The 24,560-nt window shown below is 43.8% G+C and overlaps 4 protein-coding genes across 4 annotated transcripts; 1 reads left to right on the top strand and 3 right to left on the bottom strand.

Annotated features, from left to right (window-relative positions):
• Nucleotides 1-72: 72 nt before the first annotated feature.
• Nucleotides 73-3,614, bottom strand: LOC129097999 (extracellular calcium-sensing receptor-like). Its single transcript, XM_054610663.1, has 6 exons — nucleotides 3,421-3,614; nucleotides 2,929-3,226; nucleotides 2,027-2,818; nucleotides 1,670-1,897; nucleotides 1,444-1,567; nucleotides 73-980 (listed from the first exon to the last, which is right to left on the bottom strand). Exons 1-6 carry the CDS (start codon nucleotides 3,507-3,509, stop codon nucleotides 73-75), a joined length of 2,439 nt encoding a protein of 812 aa, XP_054466638.1. The 5' UTR covers nucleotides 3,510-3,614.
• Nucleotides 3,615-11,171: 7,557 nt separating this feature from the next.
• On the bottom strand, nucleotides 11,172-12,502 carry LOC129097049 (extracellular calcium-sensing receptor-like). Its single transcript, XM_054605752.1, has 3 exons — nucleotides 12,080-12,502; nucleotides 11,772-11,999; nucleotides 11,172-11,336 (listed from the first exon to the last, which is right to left on the bottom strand). Exons 1-3 carry the CDS (start codon nucleotides 12,500-12,502, stop codon nucleotides 11,172-11,174), a joined length of 816 nt encoding a protein of 271 aa, XP_054461727.1.
• A 965-nt stretch (nucleotides 12,503-13,467) lies between these two features.
• LOC129090622 (extracellular calcium-sensing receptor-like) lies at nucleotides 13,468-17,012 on the bottom strand. Its single transcript, XM_054598270.1, has 6 exons — nucleotides 16,819-17,012; nucleotides 16,327-16,624; nucleotides 15,422-16,216; nucleotides 15,065-15,292; nucleotides 14,839-14,962; nucleotides 13,468-14,375 (listed from the first exon to the last, which is right to left on the bottom strand). Exons 1-6 carry the CDS (start codon nucleotides 16,905-16,907, stop codon nucleotides 13,468-13,470), a joined length of 2,442 nt encoding a protein of 813 aa, XP_054454245.1. The 5' UTR covers nucleotides 16,908-17,012.
• Nucleotides 16,616-22,653, top strand: LOC129097041 (extracellular calcium-sensing receptor-like). The gene is made up of 7 exons (XM_054605739.1): nucleotides 16,616-16,637; nucleotides 20,648-20,798; nucleotides 20,882-21,170; nucleotides 21,251-22,006; nucleotides 22,089-22,316; nucleotides 22,407-22,530; nucleotides 22,643-22,653. The coding sequence occupies exons 2-7, from the start codon at nucleotides 20,710-20,712 to the stop codon at nucleotides 22,651-22,653; spliced, it is 1,497 nt and encodes a 498-aa protein (XP_054461714.1). The 5' UTR covers nucleotides 16,616-16,637; nucleotides 20,648-20,709.
• Nucleotides 22,654-24,560: the final 1,907 nt, after the last annotated feature.

Raw genomic sequence — 24,560 nt, 5'->3', positions numbered from 1 at the left:
ATCTTTATTTTAAAGTCTCAAATATGATGCGCATAAAAGTGTAAATTTATGTATTAATTTACATTTTCAGAATCATTTTGGTGCCTTCCTCCCCATCATGTTCTTTTTTGTATTCTTCTCAGGTTTCAGTAGGATAATATAACATTTCGGAATAAAAATACAAAAGAGCAGTCCAAAACTAGAAGCCAGAATAGCAAATATTTCCACAGCAACACTGAACTTCCCAGGAGAGCTGATATACGCTGGGATAAAAGTAATCCACACTGCACAGAATATCAGCATGCTAAAGGTGATAAATTTAGCTTCATTGAAATTATCAGGTAGTTTACGGGCCAGAAAAGCAAGAACAAAACATAACATGGCCAGAAGTCCAATGTATCCAAGGACAGCCCAAAAGCCTACAGCTGAACCCAGAGCACATTCTAAGATGATTTTGTCCTTGAATTCCTTAAAATTCTTAAATGGAAAAGGTGGAGAAATTGTTAACCATAGGACACATATGATAATTTGTATAAGAGTGAAACCCAGAACACTGAGTTTCTGCTGTGCAGGCCCAAACCATTTCATCATATTACTACCTGGAAGTGTGGCCCTGAAGGCCATTAGCACCATTATAGTTTTCCCCAGAACACAAGAGATACAGAGGACAAAAGTGATGCCGAATGCTGTGTGTCGCAGCATGCAGGACCACTCAGTGGGCCGGCCTATGAAGGTCAGGGAACACAGGAAACACAGAGTCAAGGAGAAGAGCAGCAGGAAGCTCAGCTCAGAGTTATTGGCCCTAACAATGGGTGTCTTTCTGTATCTGAAGAAAATGAGTGCCACAACATTAGTGATGCATGTTCCAAATAAGGATGCTGCAGTGAGCAGTGCTCCCATAACCTCTTCATATGATAGAAACTCTGCCTCCTTCTTCACACAGGCATCTCTTCTCTCATTTGACCAGAACTCAGGGTAGCATTGCACACAGGTGATAGAATCTGAAAAAAACCATATTAAAGCAGGTGTTGGATTTGCTCTGTATATTTGTCTTTTTTTTGTCTCTATTTTGCATATTTTCTCTACATACAAGGCAGACACTAACTACATGAGTAACAAATAACAAATTCATATTTCATATTTTTATGTTTCAATATAAATTATCTAGATTGTACAGTCCAAGATACAGTATAAATAGTTATTGTCTGTTATTTTTTGTTCATGTGGTTTTATTTCTTAATAACCAAGCATGATATCTTTTTTTAAAAGTCAATTCTTAATAATACTGCACAAACACAATTTCACCTTCATCCACTCTGAATGCCTTTATTGCAGAGAGAGAGAATGGCAAATGTCAAAACCTCAGTAGGTGAGACCATAACTATTTGCATACTCAGGTACCACGAGGAAGTGAGAAATTACTGTAGGCCTTTTTTAATCTTCAACCTGTATAAAATAACCCACCTGTAATGTTGCTTATTTCTCCCTCTGCACATCTTAAACAGTCATAGCAGCAGACAGGCTTTCCTTTTTGGAGAACCTTGCGGGTACCTGGAGGACATTTTTCACTGCAAACTGACAAAGGCACCTGCATGAACAAAACAACTTTGAGAAAGATGTATGGGAAACTATAACAATTAAAATAGACTGCAACAGACTCAACAGCTTCAGTCATAACATTGTATCATACCTGTTGTGAGTTCTGGGCCCAAATCAAAGACTTATTTTGCAGATTCAGCTGTTTGTCAGCAGGTAAAGATGCATCATGAAAACCAACTGTGACAAAGTCCACAATGCCCTTTTCTGTTGGCTGCCAGTTTATAATTTCATACTTTGCAGCAGGGTCTCCATTCTCATTAAAAGAAACCTCATCTCCATCCTTTGTTTTGAACTGAATCTTTTTCATGACCTGTAAAATCTAAGAAGATATAGGCTTATTGGCTCTACACCACTCGTAGAATGAGTGCAATTGTTTATCTTTCAATATGTTGAAATATTTTCCATGTTAAAGTGATTTAAATATTATAATTATCGGTGTTCAACTCACCTTATATGGATCAAGCTTCACTGTGTTGTTGCAGGTTTGGTTACAGTTGAGAATAATATGAAGTGTGTGAGCCACAGCATACACTCCTTTATAGACATTGTTAAAGATTTGCATGAGCGACATATCAGTGAAGCTGTTTTGCACTCCAGTCAGATCTTCATGTCCAGTACATTCTCTCTGATTTCCTGATGATGACTTCGACTGCCTGAACTTACAGCTAAATAATGCTTCCCAAAACTCTGTAAACATTTCATTATTAGATGAATTGAGCGGCTTTACATCCAGCATGAACTCTCTAACGCCACTGACATGGGCTTTGGGGATTGACAGGCCTATGGCACCATCCAGGATGTGATCCCTATCCATTGCTGCAGTTTGGGAATCAAATATCCAGCTCTCACTGCCTACCCACTGGTATCCAGTCAAGTTGTGGTGTGACAACTCATGTAATAACACATCCATATCCATGTACGAGAGGAAAGCAACAATAACCTTTGAAGTGGAAGTCTTGATAATGTCAATTATATTTTGTATTTTGTCTGGTGGATCTGTTCTAAAGAAAGATACAGAGTACTCCAGACAGATGCCCAGCCACTGGGCGGTGTCTGTGAATGTTGCCCCATTATTGCCATAATCATCATTTGTTCTAATAGCTCCCACCCAAGTCCAACCAAAATGCTTGACCAACAGGGCCAGGGCTCTGCTCTGGTAGTAGTCACTGGCTATTGTTCTGAGAAAGGATGGGTATTTGGTTTTATCACTGAGACAAGCACAGGTAGCAAAATGGCTGATCTAAAGGAAAAAGAATATCCCAAGATAAAGATATGATATATAATGCTATGACCATCTTAAAGATTTGAATAATTATAATATTGTTTTCACAATACACCAATCTTACTCACCATTGGGATATGAAAGGGTCCGATGACAGTAGCTATAGCCATGCAAGGAGAAGAAGAGGTTTCTCCCATAATGGCCTGCACTTGGGAAAGACTGGTACATGGTGCCTCGGACGGGGCCAATGCCACTTCATTACCATTAGCCAAGGCCAGTGCCACCCTTACACTTCTGGCAATGGAGCCACATGAATCATAAATCTTGTAGCCCAGAGAGATTCCAGGCAGTAGGTCTGTGCTGTTATTGATCTCCTCTACGGCAAAGAGCATAGCCTGAGCAAACTGGAACTCTCTGAAATTCAAACTTGATGCAAACAGTTATACATTGTTGTAATTTTAAATATCCTCGAAATAGAAACAATGGCATAATAAATAAAGGTATTTGATGTTATTAATATACACAATATTTCTCACTTCAAATTTCAAATACTGAAATGCTCAGTTTAACTTCCTCTTAGATATTCTTAAATCAAAATAGATCTATTGAGTATCATTTACCTGGTACATTGCAGTGGCAGTGGTTTTTGAGTGTAGGTATCCTGTCTGTCTTTCCAGCTGCTGTGGAAAGAGAATATTCCCCCCAACATAATGTCCCCATCCTTATAAAGCTGGGGGCTCTCAGGATCCCCTCTCTGCCTGCACACCAGCTCCTCAGTCTGAGAGAAAGATGCAACCAGCAAGAACTGTAAGAGTGCCCATCCCTGCTCTGGCCACCTCTGTGTGGACGGCATACTGTCTAAGAGAGCTAAACCACTGGTTGGCATCATGTGTGCCCTAATGTTAATTCAAGGCTTGCACTGGTATTTATACATTTTGGTGCAGCATGGCAAATCATAATTGAACAGTGATGTTTCATCTCTGTGGAGTGGGGCAAGAGGAAGGAGGTTCCCTAACCACAAAAAGGCTTTGGGGCCTCACCAAACATGAGAAGTATGAAAGTTGAAACCTGGCAAACTACAAATGACCATCCATTCCATCTCGGCAGATTCTCAGAAAAGATCATCTGTCGCCCATCTCCGCTGCAGAACAATAAGATCCCTTGTCCCCCATCTTGCCCATCCATATCTTCCAGATCACCAGTTGGCCTTCTCTGCCGAAGCCCAGCAAGATCATCAGTCGGCTGACCACCTGTGGGTTCCTGCTCCGCTACTCTTCAGTCTCTAGGCCGCCCACCTGAGCTTTTCTGCCCTGCTGTCCAAGCCTCCACTCTCCAAACAATCTATATTTATTGTTTTTTTCCCTATGTAATGTAACCGTTTATGCTTTTTATGGGAGGCTAATCCAAAAATATGTATATCTTTTGTTTCCAAATTAGCTGAGGTTCTCCACAATCTTTCCACGTGACAACTGCAGTAATACTCTACAAGGTACTAGAACCACTGTTTTAATAATGTACTTTCAACTTTGTGGCAGTTTGGTTGGAAGACTGACAGAACCCTGACCTCAACCCAATCAAACAACTTTTGGTAGAACTGAAAAACAGACTGAGCCAGGAGGTATAACCCAACATCAGTGCCAAACATAGTCTATTTCTACTTCTAACACACAGCTGAATGGGAGGAAATCCCTGCATCAAACTTTAGAATATTATCTGGTATAGTGTATAGAGTGTTGCAGCTGCATTTAAATGATCATGATTTTGGATGGAATTGCTCAGAGCGATATGCTCAACAGTCATACAGGTGTGTAATGTTTGGGTAATCACATAATTTGGCCATGTCATGTAGAAAGATAGATAGATCATCTTTAATGTGCAAACACACTTTTGCAGGAAAAACAGGAACATAGTGAAAACAGGCAGAGGCTGCAAGGTTGGGTCCTTTCTTCCCTTTTTTTTTCTTGTTGTGGTTTACTTGAAGTGAGCCAAATATTTAGCCATTATGCCGCCCCTGCGACAAATGGTTATTTGTAGTATTCATTTGTACTAGCCATCACAGTTTGCAAACTTGTTGTGCTTCAAAATCGAGTAGATCTAGAAAAGATAGCTCTCATTATCCATGTAATATTCATTGTAAAGTTATTTTCTAAGCTAAACTGTGTATTTTAGGAATGGGTCTGATATCTTACTGGATGTTTTCTTTAACCATTAAGCAGATCAAACTGATTTATCTTTCCATGGTTTGAATACAATGACCTTGAGGACGAAATGTCTTTATTTGTCATATTCAAACTTCATTGAAGTTTGTTGAGTTCAATACGCAAAGTTATGGTTTAATGTTTCAGGTCACTGTTTTGACAAAGGCCTAATGTTCTCCAGTAGAGATCCTTAGTGGATAATGTTGCAACAGCCCTGACGGTAAGTTTCCAGTGTAAACTGAGGGGACAGGTGTGGTGTGGAGGAAGACTGGAGACATTGTGAACTCTGGAGGGAGTTTATTTGTTTGTCAGAATGCTTGTAAGTGGGAAAAGCCTGAGGTGTAAGTCATGGTCAGGCCTAAGGCATCTGCACTTCACCACATGTGTTCAAATCCTCCCCCAAAGGACATACCCTCTGGAGAGGTCGAAAGTGTTTCATAAACTAATCTACAGACATACGAACAACAATTTATTTTTAATCAAAGAGGACCTAAGAGGCATATCAGCTGGCTATTAACATCCCTCGGATGATTTTCTAAATCAGGTGTGCTAAATTGTTTATTTTGATCAGTTGTCAAAAGTGTAACTTTAATTCCCTTATCCAAATGCAGAATACACTAAAAGTGATGTGACATAGATATTAAATATAAATGTGATCATTTAACAGTAAGTTATGGATGAAGATGACATTATGTAAAATACACAAATGATATAGATATTTGAAAAAAAGAAAGAAAGAAAGAGAGAAAGAAACATAAAGGAAAAATAAACCCACATTTGTAATATATTCAAGATCATTTTTTTTGGTATTTGCATCAAATGTCAATACACTGTAATGAATCATTTTTCAGGAAATTAAGTTCATACTCTTCCTCACCTGCATGACCTGTTCATCACATGTTTAAAACTATAATATACTGGTAGTTGTTTTCAATAAGCCTAATTACTCCAAACTCGACTAGCTAAGCATTTAAATAAACCATATATTTTGTATACAGTACATACAATTTGAAATTTTTATTAAAATACATTGCAAGATTAACAATTTGCATCAAAACACAGACAAAATGTGTCATAGAGATACTTCGAAGACTGCATCCCAATTTAAGAAATTGTATTATTTAGTTTTGAATTGTTTCAGTTATTTTTTTCCAGCAACGACAGTGGGAGAAATGAAAAATATTCATGTGTAAAATATAATCAACATACTCTAGGAGCTCTGGCTTCCACCATAATTGTCATCATTGCAAGTACAGATGTATTGTAAGAAAAATATACTGTAGTTAGAGCATCCAAAGAAAAAGTAACAGTTATGCGGAATGGCCCTTTTCTGATTATTTCATATATATTACGATGTAAAGTTGGATACTGTGAAGCTAATATTGTTTTTTACATCTTTTTTTTCTACACTGTGTGAAAGTGTAATCTATAAGAATTAATTCTATTTGATAACTTTGTGGCTACACGGTGGTGTAGTGGTTAGCACTGTCGCCTCACAGCAAGAGGGGCCCGGGTTCAATTCCTGGGCTGGACAACCTTCTGTGTGGAGTTTGCATGTTCTCCCCGTGTCAACGTGGGTTCTCTCCGGGTTCTCCGGCTTCCTCCCACAGTCCAAAGACATGCAGCTTAGGTGCCCGTAGGTGTGAATGTGAGTGTGAATGGTTGTTTGTCTCTATATGTCAGCCCTGTGATAGACTGGCGACCTGTCCAGGGTGTACCCTGCCTTCGCCCATTGACAGCTGGGATCGGCTCCAGCACCCCTGCGACCCTTAACTGGATATGTTGTTTACAGAGAACTACTTCTGCAAAGTAACTAGTAACACGTGCCATGACACAATTATTTCATACAAAAAAATCATGGACCCAATCAAGTCTGTCTTATCGCACTTATCTCTGATTGGTTGTTAAGAGATATTAAAATGTCACATTTAAGATGCTTTGATCCCAACCTGGCTGGGTCGCTCTGCACTGTCAGGATTTGGGACTATCGTAGGTTCTCCCCAACACAGATACGGCTTCAGCAGGTAAGTTTAACAAAGGTATATTTATTTATTTCAAAATACAACACAACATGCGGACAGGGGGAACTGCCCGGCTTTTCGGGCGCACTTGGTCCACCGTTCCCGGAACGCCACCACTCTGATGGCTTTACGCTCTCGCTTAGTCCTCGTTCCGCGTGTGTGACTGTTCTCCTTCTAGAACTCCAGTCTGCTCCTGCTTAAGTAGATTTGGCATAATTATCACCACATTACAGCTGTGTTGCTTGAACTCACCACGGCACTGTTCCCATGAACCACTCCCACACCTCTCTCCCCTGCAGCTGAGCGCAGACCACGCCCACTGCCACACACCTCCACCGCCCGACTTAGGCCGGGGAGCCGTCCGGCCTAGCCTACTCCCCCCCCACCTGTGAGCGTGAAAGGAAGTCTGCCACAGCCATCTGCACCCCCGGCCTATGGACCACTTTGAATTTAAAAGGCTGCAACGCCAGATACCAGCGAGTGATCGGGCGTTGGCATCCTTCATGCGGTGGAGTCACTGTAGAGGGGCATGGTCCGAATAGAGGGTGAATGGGCGTCCCAGGAGGTAGTAACGCAGGGCATCGACCGCCCACCGGATCGCCAGGCCTTCCTTCTCCACTGTGCTGTAGCGAGACTCCCTCTCGGACAGCTTCCGGCTGATGTAAAGCACTGGGCGGTCGATCCCCTGCACCTCCTGGGACAAAACGGCCCCCAGCCCCCTGTTCGAGGCATCAGTCTGCAGGATAAAAGGGAGAGAGAAGTTAGGTGTGTGGAGAAGAGGTTCCCCACAGAGGGCCTGTTTTACCCTCTCAAGCACCAGCTGGCACTGCTCCGTCCACTGGACCGGATCTGAGGCACCGTTTCGAGTCAGGTCAGTCAGGGGGCTGGTTAGGTCGGCGAAGTTGGGGATGAACCGCCGGTAATACCCTGCCAGCCCCAAGAACCGCCTCACCTCTTTTTTGGTCTTGGGCCTCGGGCAGGCTGCAATCGCTGCTGTCTTGTCGACCTGGGGACGAACCTGCCCTCCACCCAAGTGGTACCCCAGATACCATACCTCCCTCCGTCCAACCGCACACTTTTTCGGGTTGGCGGTGAGCCCAGCCTGTCTCATAGATTCAAGCACAGCGGACACCCGCTGCATGTGCTCCGCCCAGCTGTTGCTGTGGATGATAACATCATCCAGGTAGGCGGCAGCATAAGCAGCGTGTGGACGCAGTACCCGGTCCATGAGACGTTGTAATGTGGCTGGGGCACCGAACAGCCCGAAAGGAAGTGTGACGAATTGGTACAATCCGTACGGAGTGGAGAAAGCCGTCTTTTCCCTGGACTCTGGAGACAAGGGAATCTGCCAGTAGCCCTTGGTCAGATCCAGTGTCGTGAAAAACTGAGCCGTGCCGAGCCGGTCCAGGAGCTCGTCGACCCGGGGCATTGGATAGGCATCAAACCGTGACTCGTCATTCACCTTGCGGTAGTCCACACAGAACCGTATGGACCCATCCTTCTTGACAACCAGAACAATGGGGCTACACCAGGCACTATTGGACTCTTCTATTACCCCCATCTCCAGCATAGCTTTCAATTCTTTCTGAACTACCTTTCTTTTGTGTTCAGGCAACCGATAAGGCCGTGATCGTACTGTCACGCCTGGGCGAGTTTCAACATGGTGTTGTATAAGGTTGGTGCGTCCTGGCAGAGGGGAGAACACATCAGCAAAGCGCTTCTGCAACACAGCCACATCTGCTCTCTGGGACTGAGTGAGATGGTCTTCACAATGGAGCGAGGCTGGATTGGTGGAATTTGGCACCTCAGGCCCCAACTCATCCCTCTCTTTCACGGTAGTCACCAGAGAAACAGGCTCTGCCTCTCTCCATGCTTTGAGGAGGTTGAGGTGGTAAATTTGTGTTGCCCCTCCCCTGTCAGAACGCACAACCTCATAGTCTACATCGCCCACTCGCTGTGTGACCACAAAGGGCCCTTGCCACTTAGCGAGCAGTTTGGAGCTGGAAGAGGGAAGTAATACAAGTACTTTATCTCCCGGTGCAAATTGTCTCAGCCTAGCCCCTCTGTTGTACAGGCGTTGTTAACGCTCCTGGGCCCTGAGCAAATTCTCCAGTGAACATTGCCCCAGTGTGTGGAGTTTTGCTCTCAGGTCCAGGACGTATTGAATCTCGTTTTTGCTTGGGATCGGACCCTCCTCCCAGTTTTCCTTAACTAGGTCCAGAACCCCACGTGGTTTTCTGCCAAACAGCAGCTCAAAGGGAGAAAATCCTGTGGAGGCCTGGGGCACCTCCCGCACTGCAAACAACAGAGGGTCAAGCCACTTATCCCAATTTCCGACATCATCGTGTATGAACTTACGGATCATGGACTTCAAGATTTTATTCAGGCGCTCAACAAGGCCATCGGTCTGTGGGTGGTAAACGCTAGTCCGAATTGCCTTGACGCCCAATAACCCGTATAGTTCCCTTAATGTGCGTGACATAAACGAGGTGCCCTGGTCTGTCAGAATCTCTTTCGGGATTCCAACTCGGGAGATGACCTGAAACAGTGCCTGCGCAACACTCTTTGCAGAGATAGTGCGCAGCGGCACTGCTTCCGGATATCGCGTTGCGTAGTCCACCAGAACTAACACAAAGCGATATCCTCGAGTGCTCCGGTGAAATGGCCCGATGAGGTCCATGCCAATGCGCTCAAACGGGACCTCAATTAGTGGCAATGGGCGCAACGGGGCTCTTGGGATGGCCGGTTGGTTTACCAGTTGGCATTCAGGGCAAGAGGCACACCAACGGCGCACAACTCCCCGAATCCCAGGCCAATAGAATCGGGCCATTATCCGGTCTAGTGTTTTGTCATACCCCATGTGACCAGCCATTGGGTTATAGTGAGCCGCCCGGAAAACCATTTCCCATCGGCTTTCCGGCACCAACAATTGGGTAATATCTTCACCAGTCTGAGTGTCACGACTCACTCTATACAGTCTATCCCTAACCAATGAAAAGTGTGGGTATGTCGGTGGTGTGTCAGGGTGTACCATGTGACCATCAATTTGTATCACTTGGTCGAAGGCAAAGCGTAGAGTATTGTCACGAGACTGCTCCAGTGGAAAATCTTCCATGGAGTGTATTTCGGGAACCTGTGGGGCCCCTTGTGAGGGCACCACCGGTTCCCCCTCCCCTTCAGCAGCGTCGGACAACCTCGCATCACCACTGAGCACAGCACACATCCCACATGTCCCTGCCGGTCACGATCGCACACCCACACATTGCTCCACTAACGTATGGAACCCAGACCAATCCGTGCCTAAAATCAGTGGGTGTGCAAGGCGGGAGCTAACCGCAGCCCTAATTCTATGCGTTTTGCCCCTGTGTTTAATTTCAACTGACACAACAGGATATCTGTGAACATCCCCATGCACACACCTTATCTCCACCCACTTTGCCTCTACCAACGCCCCGGGCCGAACCAAGTTCTGGTGGACCATGGACTGTGTACAGCCCGAGTCCACCATAGCCTGGTGTACACCCCCTTGAATCCTTACCGGAACGCTGTATGTCCCCCGGACCAGAGGAGGGTGCTGGCGGGCCGGCAACCCGGATCACCTGGCCGACCTCCATCAGTGGACATTCTCTGCCCCAAGTCCCCAGGTCGGTGGCACCGCACCCATTCCGACGTCCCAGTCGGGAGGCCCTCCACAAACTGTTCAATCGTGATCCTCTCCAGCATCCTCTACTCCCCATCAGACTCCCCTGGCTGTAGCCACCTGTTAGCCGCGTCCCTCAGCATACACGAAAGGACGGTCGGTGGGTGTCCATTTCGTGCCCCGGAACCAGCGACGGTGGTCCTCGGGGGAGAAACCCGTCCTATAAAGGACGGCTTTTTTTATGTCCTGGAAATTTCCCCGCGAGGACGCTGGCAGGCCGAGCGCCGCAGTTTGGGCCTCCCCTGACAGCAAGAGGAGCAGGCGCACGGACCACGCCGCTACCGGCCACCCGCACGCCGCCGCCGTCCCCTCGAACATCTCCAGGAAGGTCTGTGGGTCGTCTTCCGCGGACATTTTGTGGAGCGCGATTCCCGTGAGCGGTGACGGAGGGGTGGAGCCGCCGCCCCCGACCGGGACAGCAGGCTCTCCAGGACCCGGGTCTGCATCTCCGCCTAGCTGTGGAGTGCCTCCATCTGCCGCCGGTTCACCTCTGCCTGTTGCTGGTGCATGGCCGCGATCTCCCCCAGCATCTGGGCCAACGCCGCCACCGGCTGTGTCTGCTGCTCCGTCATCCCAGTGTTGAGGTCCCTCTTCAGGCGCCAGTGTAGCCGACTCGACTACCGTAGGTTCTCCCCAACACAGATACGGCTTCAGCAGGTAAGTTTAACAAAGGTATATTTATTTATTTCAAAATACAACACAACATGCGAACCGTCGTGCGCTCCGCTTCGCTGCCCGGCTTCTCGGGCGCACTCGGTCCACCGTTCCCGGAACGCCACCACTCTGATGGCTTTACGCTCTCGCTCAGTCCTCGTTCCGCGTGTGTGACTGTTCTCCTTCTAGAACTCCAGTCTGCTCCTGCTTAAGTAGATTTGGCATAATTATCACCACATTACAGCTGTGTTGATTGAACTCACCACGGCACTGTTCCCATGAACCACTCCCACACCTCTCTCCCCTGCAGCTGAGCGCAGACCACGCCCACTGCCACAGAAGGTTTTTACAATTTTCAGTGAACAGTTAAGATGTCCAAACCTCAGTTAATACTTTACCTTAGTCAGCGCATTTCCCCAGACAACTGGGATGTTATTCAAGATAAACTGATGACTCTCTGGAAGAGACGCATCAGAAATGCCAACTGTTACTCCTTCCATGGTTCCTTTGTTTGTTATTTGTAAGTTTACAAGTTCATATCTTGTCGGTGAATCTCCATTACTGTCAAAATAAACTCTTTCTCCTTCCCCAGTAGTGAAATGCACAGTGTTGAGATATTGCAAAACCTAGTGAATAAATTATAGAGAGATTACACAACAGATTCCTGCTACTATTACTCTGTCAAACTGAACTGATGGTTCCTCACCTGCCATGGTTGAATGTGTTTGGTATCAGCACAGCTACCATTTGAAAAAGGCCCTTTACCTTCCTCACATTTAATCAGGTTGTCAAGAGCATGAGCCACTGTGTAAACTGACTTGTACACATTATTTGTGAATCTCAGATCAGACCCATCAGTGAACTTTGATTCAACAGTCTGCAAGCTCTCAAAGCCGTTGCATGGCCTTTTTTGTGTTTCTGCAGTGTCATTCAGAGCGCAGTCAAACACGTCTTCCCAGAAATCTCGGACAAACTGACTGTCAGGAAACTGTGAGGGGTGGAATTGCCTCAGGTGCTCCTCCAGCCCGGGGATCTTAGCTTTGCTGACAGTGAAGCCTAGTGAGCCCACCATGAGGCTGTGTCCCTCACTGTCAGTCAGAGAGTTCAGCAACACAAGGAAAATATTCATGGTTGAACTCATGTCTCAGGAGACATGCCTGTGGATTTTATTCTATGATTTTATAAATGGTTTTAAATGTTGTTTATCCATATACGTAAAATTAAATATATTAGTTAAATATATATATATATATATATATATATATATATATATATATATATATATATATATATATATATATATATATATATATATATATATATATATATATATATATATATATATATATATATATGTTTATGTATTTATTTACACTACAAGTAAAAGACGGACACAATCAATAGAGGGAAGCACCCTATGGCCAAATGGAGAAATCTCTGTAAACTAGCATAGCAAATCAGTAACTCTTAGCTAGAATTGTGAAAAGCATACAACTATACTAACCCAGGTCAAAAATCAGCACTTCCTGCAGAAAGACACATAGTGAATTCCCCCCCCAAAACCAGGAACTAGAGCAAAACTAATACGGAGACACAGCATATAAACATTTAAACAGATACATTTTCTTGCACAAAATTAACAAAATGTTATCAGTTGAACTAAATTAAACAAAATTAAAGATGCGCTGAATAATTAAAATATGAGGTGTGAGTATGTGTAAGGGTTTGACGTTGCTTGAATGTAAAAGTAACTAACTAAGGCAGCATAACTAAACCATACCAGAGAAGGTGCCTAAAAGGAGAAGCATTGAAAGAGAGTGAAAAAGCTGCAGCTGTGCCTGAAGTAATGTTGAAAAGGTTGCTGGGGAAAGGGACAATTTTTGACAACGTTGCTTAGCCTGCTGCCACCGCAACCCGAACCTGGATAAATGGATGGACTTTTAAAATGAAGCACAACAGTAAAGTTGTGGTAACAGAGCAACAGGGATATGTTGGGTTGGTGAAAGGTTGATGTAATAATATATCTTTATTTTAAAGTCTCAAATATGATGCGCATAAAAGTGTAAATTTATGTATTAATTTACATTTTCAGAATCATTTTGGTGCCTTCCTCCCCATCATGTTCTTTTTTGTATTCTTCTCAGGTTTCAGTAGGATAATATAACATTTCGGAATAAAAATACAAAAGAGCAGTCCAAAACTAGAAGCCAGAATAGCAAATATTTCCACAGCAACACTGAACTTCCCAGGAGAGCTGATATACGCTGGGATAAAAGTAATCCACACTGCACAGAATATCAGCATGCTAAAGGTGATAAATTTAGCTTCATTGAAATTATCAGGTAGTTTACGGGCCAGAAAAGCAAGAACAAAACATAACATGGCCAGAAGTCCAATGTATCCAAGGACAGCCCAAAAGCCTACAGCTGAACCCAGAGCACATTCTAAGATGATTTTGTCCTTGAATTCCTTAAAATTCTTAAATGGAAAAGGTGGAGAAATTGTTAACCATAGGACACATATGATAATTTGTATAAGAGTGAAACCCAGAACACTGAGTTTCTGCTGTGCAGGCCCAAACCATTTCATCATATTACTACCTGGAAGTGTGGCCCTGAAGGCCATTAGCACCATTATAGTTTTCCCCAGAACACAAGAGATACAGAGGACAAAAGTGATGCCGAATGCTGTGTGTCGCAGCATGCAGGACCACTCAGTGGGCCGGCCTATGAAGGTCAGGGAACACAGGAAACACAGAGTCAAGGAGAAGAGCAGCAGGAAGCTCAGCTCAGAGTTATTGGCCCTAACAATGGGTGTCTTTCTGTATCTGAAGAAAATGAGTGCCACAACATTAGTGATGCATGTTCCAAATAAGGATGCTGCAGTGAGCAGTGCTCCCATAACCTCTTCATATGATAGAAACTCTGCCTCCTTCTTCACACAGGCATCTCTTCTCTCATTTGACCAGAACTCAGGGTAGCATTGCACACAGGTGATAGAATCTGAAAAAAACCATATTAAAGCAGGTGTTGGATTTGCTCTGTATATTTGTCTTTTTTTTGTCTCTATTTTGCATATTTTCTCTACATACAAGGCAGACACTAACTACATGAGTACCAAATAACAAATTCATATTTCATATTTTTATGTTTCAATATAAATTATCTAGATTGTACAGTCCAAGATACAGTATAAAGAGTTATTGTCTGTTATTTTTTGTTCATGTGGTTTTATTTCTTAATAACCAAGCATGATATCTTTTTTTAAAAGTCAATTCTTAATAATACTGCACAAACACAATTTCACCTTCATCCACTCTGAATGCCTTTATTGCAGAGAGAGAGAATGGCAAATGTCAAAACCTCAGTAGGTGAGACCATAACTATTTGCATACTCAGGTACCACGAGGAGGTGAGAAATTACTGTAGGCCTTTTTTAATCTTCAACCTGTATAAAATAACCCACCTGTAATGTTGCTTATTTCTCCCTCTGCACATCTTAAACAGTCATAGCAGCAGACAGGCTTTCCTTTTTGGAGAACCTTGCGGGTACCTGGAGGACATTTTTCACTGCAAACTGACAAAGGCACCTGCATGAACAAAACAACTTTGAGAAAGATGTATGGGAAACTATAACAATTAAAATAGACTGCAACAGACTCAACAGCTTCAGTCATAACATTGTATCATACCTGTTGTGAGTTCTGGGCCCAAATCAAAGACTTATTTTGCAGATTCAGCTGTTTGTCAGCAGGTAAAGATGCATCATGAAAACCAACTGTGACAAAGTCCACAATGCCCTTTTCTGTTGGCTGCCAGTTTATAATTTCATACTTTGCAGCTGGGTCTCCATTCTCATTAAAAGAAACCTCATCTCCATCCTTTGTTTTGAACTGAATCTTTTTCATGACCTGTAAAATCTAAGAAGATATAGGCTTATTGGCTCTACACCACTCGTAGAATGAGTGCAATTGTTTATCTTTCAATATGTTGAAATATTTTCCATGTTAAAGTGATTTAAATATTATAATTATCGGTGTTCAACTCACCTTATATGGATCAAGCTTCACTGTGTTGTTGCAGGTTTGGTTACAGTTGAGAATAATATGAAGTGTGTGAGCCACAGCATACACTCCTTTATAGACATTGTTAAAGATTGGCATGAGCGACATATCAGTGAAGCTGTTTTGCACTCCAGTCAGATCTTCATGTCCAGTACATTCTCTCTGATTTCCTGATGATGACTTCGACTGCCTGAACTTACAGCTAAATAATGCTTCCCAAAACTCTGTAAACATTTCATTATTAGATGAATTGAGCGGCTTTACATCCAGCATGAACTCTCTAACGCCACTGACATGGGCTTTGGGGATTGACAGGCCTATGGCACCATCCAGGATGTGATCCCTATCCATTGCTGCAATTTGGGAATCAAATATCCAGCCCTCACTGCCTACCCACTGGTATCCAGTCAAGTTGTGGTGTGACAACTCATGTAATAACACATCCATATCCATGTGCGAGAGGAAAGCAACAATAACCTTTGAAGTGGAAGTCTTGATAATGTCAATCATATTTTGTATTTTGTCTGGTGGATCTGTTCTAAAGAAAGATACAGAGTACTCCAGACAGATGCCCAGCCACTGGGCGGTGTCTGTGAATGTTGCCATGCCATTATTGCCATAATCATCATTTGTTCTAATAGCTCCCACCCAAGTCCAACCAAAATGCTTTACCAACAGGGCCAGGGCTCTGCTCTGGTAGTAGTCACTGGGTATTGTTCTGAGAAAGGATGGGTATTTGGTTTTATCACTGAGACAAGCACAGGTAGCAAAATGGCTGATCTAAAGGAAAAAGAATATCCCAAGATAAAGATATGATATATAATGCTATGACCATCTTAAAGATTTGAATAATTATAATATTGTTTTCACAATACACCAATCTTACTCACCATTGGGATATGAAAGGGTCCGATGACAGTAGATATAGCCATGCAAGGAGAAGAAGAGGTTACTCCCATAAAGGCCTGCACTTGGGAAAGACTGGTACATGGTGCCTCGGACGGGGCCAATGCCACTTCATTACCATTAGCCAAGGCCAGTGCCACCCTTACACTTCTGGCAATGGAGCCACATGAATCATAAATCTTGTAGCCCAGAGAGATTCCAGGCAGTAGGTCTGTGCTGTTATTGATCTCCTCTACGGCAAAGAGCATAGCCTGAGCATACTGGAATCCTCTGAAATTCAAACTTGATGCAAACAGTTATACATTGTTGTAATTTTAAATATCCTCGAAATAGAAACAATGGCATAATAAATAAAAGTATTTGATGTTATTAATATACACAATATTTCTCACTTCAAATTTCACATACTGAAATGCTCAGTTTAACTTCCTCTTAGATATTCTTAAATCAAAATAGATTTATTGAGTATCATTTACCTGGTGCATTGCAGTGGCAGTGGTTTTTGAGTGTAGGTATCCTGTCTGTCTTTCCAGCTGCTGTGGAAAGAGAATATTCCCCCCAACATAATGTCCCCATCCTTATAAAGCTGGGGGCTCTCAGGATCCCCTCTCTGCCTGCACACCAGCTCCTCAGTCTGAGAGAAAGATGCAACCAGCAAGAACTGTAAGAGTGCCCATCCCTGCTCTGGCCAACTCTGTGTGGACGGCATACTGTCTAAGAGAGCTAAACCACTGGTTGGTATCATGTGTGCCCTAATGTTAATTCAAGGCTTGCACTGGTATTTATACATTTTGGTGCAGCATGGCAAATCATAATTGAACAGTGATGTTTCATCTCTGTGGAGTGGGGCAAGAGGAAGGAGGTTCCCTAACCACAAAAAGGCTTTGGGGCCTCACCAAACATGAGAAGTATGAAAGTTGAAACCTGGCAAACTACAAATGACCATCCATTCCATCTCGGCAGATTCTCAGAAAAGATCATCTGTCGCCCATCTCCGCTGCAGAACAATAAGATCCCTTGTCCCCCATCTTGCCCATCCATATCTTCCAGATCACCAGTTGGCCTTCTCTGCCGAAGCCCAGCAAGATCATCAGTCGGCTGACCACCTGTGGGTTCCTGCTCCGCTACTCTTCAGTCTCTAGGCCGCCCACCTGAGCTTTTCTGCCCTGCTGTCCAAGCCTCCACTCTCCAAACAATCTATATTTATTGTTTTTTTCCCTATGTAATGTAACCGTTTATGCTTTTTATGGGATGCTAATCCAAAAATATGTATATCTTTTGTTTCCAAATTAGCTGAGGTTCTCCACAATCTTTCCACGTGACAACTGCAGTAATACTCTACAAGGTACTAGAACCACTGTTTTAATAATGTACTTTCAACTTTGTGGCAGTTTGGTTGGAAGACTGACAGAACCCTGACCTCAACCCAATCAAACAACTTTTGGTAGAACTGAAAAACAGACTGAGCCAGGAGGTATAACCCAACATCAGTGCCAAACATAGTCTATTTCTACTTCTAACACACAGCTGAATGGGAGGAAATCCCTGCATCAAACTTTAGAATATTATCTGGTATAGTGTATAGAGTGTTGCAGCTGCATTTAAATGATCATGATTTTGGATGGAATTGCTCAGAGCGATATGCTCAACAGTCATACAGGTGTGTAATGTTTGGGTAATCACATAATTTGGCCATGTCATGTAGAAAGATAGATAGATCATCTTTAATGTGCAAACACACTTTTGCAGGAAAAACAGGAACATAGTGAAAACAGGCAGAGGCTGCAAGGTTGGGTCCTTTCTTCCCTTTTTTTTCTTGTTGTGGTTTACTTGAAGTGAGCTAAATATTTAGCCATTATGCCGCCCCTGCGACAAATGGTTATTTGTAGTATTCATTTGTACTAGCCATCACAGTTTGCAAACTTGTTGTGCTTCAAAATCGAGTAGATCTAGAAAAGATAGCTCTCATTATCCATGTAATATTCATTGTAAAGTTATTTTCTAAGCTAAACTGTGTATTTTAGGAATGGGTCTGATATCTTACTGGATGTTTTCTTTAACCATTAAGCAGATCAAACTGATTTATCTTTCCATGGTTTGAATACAATGACCTTGAGGACGAAATGTCTTTATTTGTCATATTCAAACTTCATTGAAGTTTGTTGAGTTCAATACGCAAAGTTATGGTTAAATGTTTCAGGTCACTGTTTTGACAAAGGCCTAATGTTCTCCAGTAGAGATCCTTAGTGGATAATGTTGCAACAGCCCTGACGGTAAGTTTCCAGTGTAAACTGAGGGGACAGGTGTGGTGTGGAGGAAGACTGGAGACATTGTGAACTCTGGAGGGAGTTTATTTGTTTGTCAGAATGCTTGTAAGTGGGAAAAGCCTGAGGTGTAAGTCATGGTCAGGCCTAAGGCATCTGCACTTCACCACATGTGTTCAAATCCTCCCCCAAAGGACATACCCTCTGGAGAGGTCGAAAGTGTTTCATAAACTAATCTACAGACATACAAACAACAATTTATTTTTAATCAAAGAGGACCTAACAGGCATATCAGCTGGCTATTAACATCCCTTTGACTGAAAAATAACAATAACACCAAATTAAATATCACATGGTCGGATGATTTTCTAAATCAGGTGTGCTAAATTGTTTATTTTGATCAGTTGTCAAAAGTGTAACTTTAATTCCCTTATCCAAATGCAGAATACACTAAAAGTGATGTGACATGTATGGTAAAGTAATAGATATTAAATATAAATGTGACAAAATCATTTAACAGTAAGTTATGGCTGAAGATGATCATTATGTAAAATACACAAATGATATAGATATAGTTGAAAAAAAGAAAGAAAGAAAGAGAGAAAGAAACAGAATAAAGGAAAAATAAACCCACATTTGTAATATATTCAAGATGTTGGATTACATTTTTTGTTGGTATTTGCATCAAATGTCAATACACTGTCTTAACTGATTGCACAAAACAGAATCATTTTTCAGGAAATTAAGTTCATACTCTTCCTCACCTGCATGACCTGTTCATCACATGTTTAAAACTATAATATACTGGTAGTTGTTTTCAATAAGCCTAATTACTCTTAACTCGACTAGCTAAGCATTTAAATAAACCATATATTTTGTATACAGTACATACAATTTGAAACTTTTATTAAAATACATTGCAAGATTAACAATTTGCATCAAAACACAGACAAAATGTGTCATAGAGATACTTCGAAGACTGCATCCCAATTTAAGAAATTGTATTATTTAGTTTTGAATTGTTTCAGTTATTTTTTTCCAGCAACGACAGTGGGAGAAATGAAAAATATTCATGTGTAAAATATAATCAACATACTCTAGGAGCTCTGGCTTCCACCATAATTGTCATCATTGCAAGTACAGATGTATTGTAAGAAAATATACTGTAGTTAGAGCATCCAAAGAAAAAGTAACAGTTATGCGGAATGGCCCTTTTCTGATTATTTCATATATATTACGATGTAAAGTTGGATACTGTGAAGCTAATATTGTTTTTTATATCTTTTTTTTCTACACTGTGTGAAAGTGTAATCTATAAGAATTAATTCTATTTGATAACTTTGTGGCTACACGGTGGTGTAGTGGTTAGCACTGTCGCCTCACAGCAAGAGGGGCCCGGGTTCAATTCCTGGGCTGGACAACCTTCTGTGTGGAGTTTGCATGTTCTCCCCGTGTCAACGTGGGTTCTCTCCGGGTTCTCCGGCTTCCTTAGGTGCCCGTAGGTGTGAATGTGAGTGTGAATGGTTGTTTGTCCCACAGTCCAAAGACATGCAGCTTAGGTGCCCGTAGGTGTGAATGTGAGTGTGAATGGTTGTTTGTCTCTATATGTCAGCCCTGTGATAGACTGTCCAGGGTGTACCCTGCCTTCGCCCATTGACAGCTGGGATCGGCTCCAGCACCCCTGCGACCCTTAACTGGATAAGCAGGTTACGGAAGATGGATGGATGGATGATAACTTTGTCATATGTTGTTTACAGATAACTACTTCTGCAAAGTAACTAGTAACATGTGCCATGACACAATTATTTCATACAAAAAAATCATGGACCCAATCAAGTCTGTCTTATCGCACTTATCTCTGATTGGTTGTTAAAAGGCCAGTGACCCCTAGATATTAAAATGTCACATTTAAGATGCTTTGATCCCAACCTGGCTGGGTCGCTCTGCACTGTCAGGATTTGGGAGTGGAAAATGTCACAAGTGATAGTAGGGCTGCTTTTCTCTTGGCATCTGTTGGCATTTGGAGCAGTGAAGGAGGAAGGTCCTTTCTGTCAGATCCTGGGGAGTCCAGAGTTTCCTCTGCTGTCTAAGGAGGGAGATGTCATGATTGGGGGAGCCTTTTCCATCCACAGCAAAATCACACAACCTCCACTTTCCTTTACAGAGAAACCATCACGTCTCATATGTTCCAGGTAATTTTGAGCTTTGTATAAAAATATGTCCTAATGAGTTCTGTCACAGTGAACAAAGTTTAATTTTGCTCGTTTTGTCTCAGTGTGAACCTCAGGGAGTTTCGATTTGCCCAGACAATGATTTTTGCAATCCAAGAAATAAACAAAAGCAAATATCTTCTTCCCAATGTTTCAATTGGATACCGTATTTATGACAACTGTGGCTCAACATTATCCTCAATGCGTGCTGTGATGGCCCTGATGAACGGTGATGAGTGGACTGTGGGAAAGAGCTGTTCAGGACAATCAGCTGTTCACGCTATAATCGGGGAGTCTGAGTCCTCTTCAACCATTGTCCTGACACGTACTACTGGACCTTTCAAAATACCTGTGGTAAGAGCAATGTTTGTGTATCACTGTGTATAATATGGGCAAATTCTTCTTATTCGTTCCCTCTCTTTGTGTATTTTCAGATAAGTCATTCAGCTACTTGTGAGTGTTTGAGCAATAGGAAGGAGTATCCCTCTTTCTTTCGAACCATTGCCAGTGATCTCTACCAAAGTCGAGCTCTTGCCCAGATGGTCAAGCACTTTGGCTGGACCTGGGTCGGGGCAGTCAACAGTGACAGTGACTATGGCAACAACGGCATGGCCATCTTCCTTGCTGCAGCCAAGGAGGAAGGAGTGTGTGTGGAGTATACAGAGAAATTTCACCGGGCAGAACCAGAAAAACTCATGAAAGTTGTAGAAGTGATCCGAAAGAGCACTGCCCGGGTCATTGTTGGTTTTCTGGCCCACGTAGAGATGAACAACCTTCTGGAGAAGTTAAGTCTGCACAACATCACAGGCCTGCAGTTTATTGGTGTGGAGGCCTGGATCACTGCTGACAGCCTCGTGACTCCCACCAGCTTTAGTGTGCTAGGAGGTTCACTGGGTTTTGCTGTGCAAAAGGCCAACATCAGTGGCCTGGATGATTTCTTAATCAAAGATTTCTGGGGGACAGAGTTTAAGTGTAAGGAGACAAACGGTGACACCAATGCAGAAACAGCAACATGCAAAGAAAACCAGGATCTAATTGAGTTTAAAGACAATGATGATGATGTTGCAGAGCTGCGATACTCCAGTAACATTTACAAAGCTATCTATGCTGTGGCCCATTCACTGCACAGCCTTTTAAAATGCTCAGAAAGTCAGGGGTGTGACAGGATGATAAAGGTTACTCCTTGGCAGGTAAAAAGGAGAGATTACTGAACGATTTATTAATTTGCTTTCTTCGGTTATATGTTGACAAATTGTCCTACTATTTTTTAAGGTAGTGGAGTCTTTGGAGCAGGTCAATTTTACCATTAACAACGGAGACCGGGTGTGGTTTGACAGCACTGGAGCAGCTGTGGCTAAGTATGAGGTGGTGAACTGGCAGCGTGGATCAGATGACTCAGTCCAATTTAAACCTGTCGGCTATTATGATGCCTCCCTACCTCCTGGAAAGAAGTTTGTCCTCAAGACTGAAGCCATAATGTGGCCTGGGGGGAAGACAGAGGCAAATATTATTTTTGACAAGCTTTGACTTATGTAAACTTTAATAGTTGTTTATAAAAAAATAACATCCATCATCTTCTTTGATTTAAAGTTGCCTGTGTCAGTGTGCAGTGAAAAATGTCGTCCAGGAACTCATAAAGTCCTTCAGAAAGGAAAGCCAGTCTGCTGCTATGACTGCATGCCATGTGCAGACGGAGAAATCAGCAACAGCACAGGTATATGTACCACAGACCTTAGATATGTCAATTTGCATACGTTTTTTGCTTTCCATACTCTATGTATCATGCAAAAGTTCACTATGGTACAGTCTCTCATTTACATTTTCAGGATGTAACTGATAGAATCAAAATAATAGTGAGACTTTTCCTATTACAGATTCATCCATCCATCCATCCATCGATCTCCTTCCGCTTTTCCGGGGCCGGGTCGCGGGGGCAGCAAGCTAAGGAGGGTCCTCCAGACGTCCTTCTCCCCAGCAACACTTTCCAGCTCCTCCTGGGGAACCCCGAGGCGTTCCCAGGCCAGACGAGATATATAATCTCTCCAGCATGTTCTGGGTCTACCCCGGGGCCTCTTACCAGTTGGACGTGCCTGGAAAACCTCTAAAGGGAGGCGTCCAGGAGGCATCCTGATCAGATGCCCGAGGCACCTCAGCTGGCCCCTTTCGACGCGAAGGAGCAGCGGCTCTACTTCGAGCTCCCTCCGGATGTCTGAGCTCCTCACCCTATCTCTAAGGCTGAGCCCAGCCACCCTACGAAGGAAACTCATTTCGGCCGCTTGTATTCGCGATCTCATTCTTTCGGTCACTACCCAAAGCATGACCATAGGTGAGGGTTGGAACGTAGATGGACTGGTAAATCGAGAGCTTTGCCTTTCGGCTCAGCTCCTTCTTCACCAAAACGGTCCGGTACAACGCCCGCATCACTGCTGACGCTGCACCGAACCACCTGTCCATCTCCCGCTCCATTTTACCCTCACTCGTGTATAAGATCCTGAGATACTTGAACTCCCTCGCTTGGAGCAGTGACTCACTCCCAACCCAGAGGGTGCAATCCACCGTTTTCCGGAAGAGAACCATGGCCTCAGATTTGGAGGTACTGACTCTCATCCCGACCGCTTCACACTCGGCTGTGAACCGCCCCAGTGCGTGCTGAAGGTCACGTTCTGAAGAAGCCAACAGAACCACATCATCTGCAAAAAGCAGGGATGCGATTCTGAGGTCCGCAAACCGGAAACTCTCCTCCCCCTGGCTGCGCCTTGAAATCCTGTCCATGAAAATCACAAACAGGATTGGTGACAATGGGCAGCCCTGGCGGAGGCCAACACGCACTGGGAACAAGCTCGACTTTGTGCCGAGTATCCGGACACAGCTCTCACTTTGGTCATACAAGGACCGAATGGCTCGTAGTAACAAACCAGGTACCCCATATTCCCGCAGTACCCCCCACAGGACTCCCCGAGGGACACGGTCGAAGGCCTTCTCCAAGTCCACAAAACACATGTAGACTGGATGAGCAAACTCCCATGCACCCTCCAACAGACCTGCAAGGGTAAAGAGTTGGTCCGCTGTTCCACATCCAGGACGGAATCCGCATTGCTCCTCCTGAATCTGAGGTTCGACAATCGGACGGAGCCTCCTTTCCAGCACCCTGGAGTAAACTTTCCCGGGGAGGCTGACCAGTGTGATACCCCTATAATTGGAGCACACTCTCCGGTCCCCCTTTTTGAAAATGGGAACCACCACCCCGGTCTGCCACTCCACAGGCACTGTACCCGACTTCCACGCGACAGTGAAGAGACGTGTCAACCAAGACAGCCCAACAATGTCCAGAGCCTTTAGCATCTCCGGTTGAATCTCATCCACTCCTGGCGCTTTGCCGCTGAAGAGCTTTTTAACTACCTCAACGACCTCCGCCAGGCATATGGACGAGACTTCCCTGAGTCTTCAGACTCTGCCTCTTCCACAGAGGACGTGTTGGTCGGGTTCAGGAGTTCCTCAAAGTGTTCTTTCCACCGTTCGACAATATCCCCAGTCCGGGTCTGCAGTTCTCCCCCCCTGCTGAGCACAGCCTGAGAAAAGCCCTGTTTCCCCTTTCTGAGTCGTCTCACGGTTTGCCAGAACTTCCTTGAGGCCATTCGAAAGTCCTTCTCCATGGCCTCGCCGAACTCCTCCCACACCCGGGTTTTGCCTCAGCAACCGCCGCAGCTGCAGCCCTTCTGGCCAACCGGTACCTGCCTGCTGATT

This window comes from Anoplopoma fimbria, chromosome 1 (genome assembly GCF_027596085.1).
Source record: "Anoplopoma fimbria isolate UVic2021 breed Golden Eagle Sablefish chromosome 1, Afim_UVic_2022, whole genome shotgun sequence".
Lineage (NCBI taxonomy): Eukaryota > Metazoa > Chordata > Actinopteri > Perciformes > Anoplopomatidae > Anoplopoma > Anoplopoma fimbria.
This window is presented reverse-complemented; position numbering and strand designations above follow the sequence as displayed.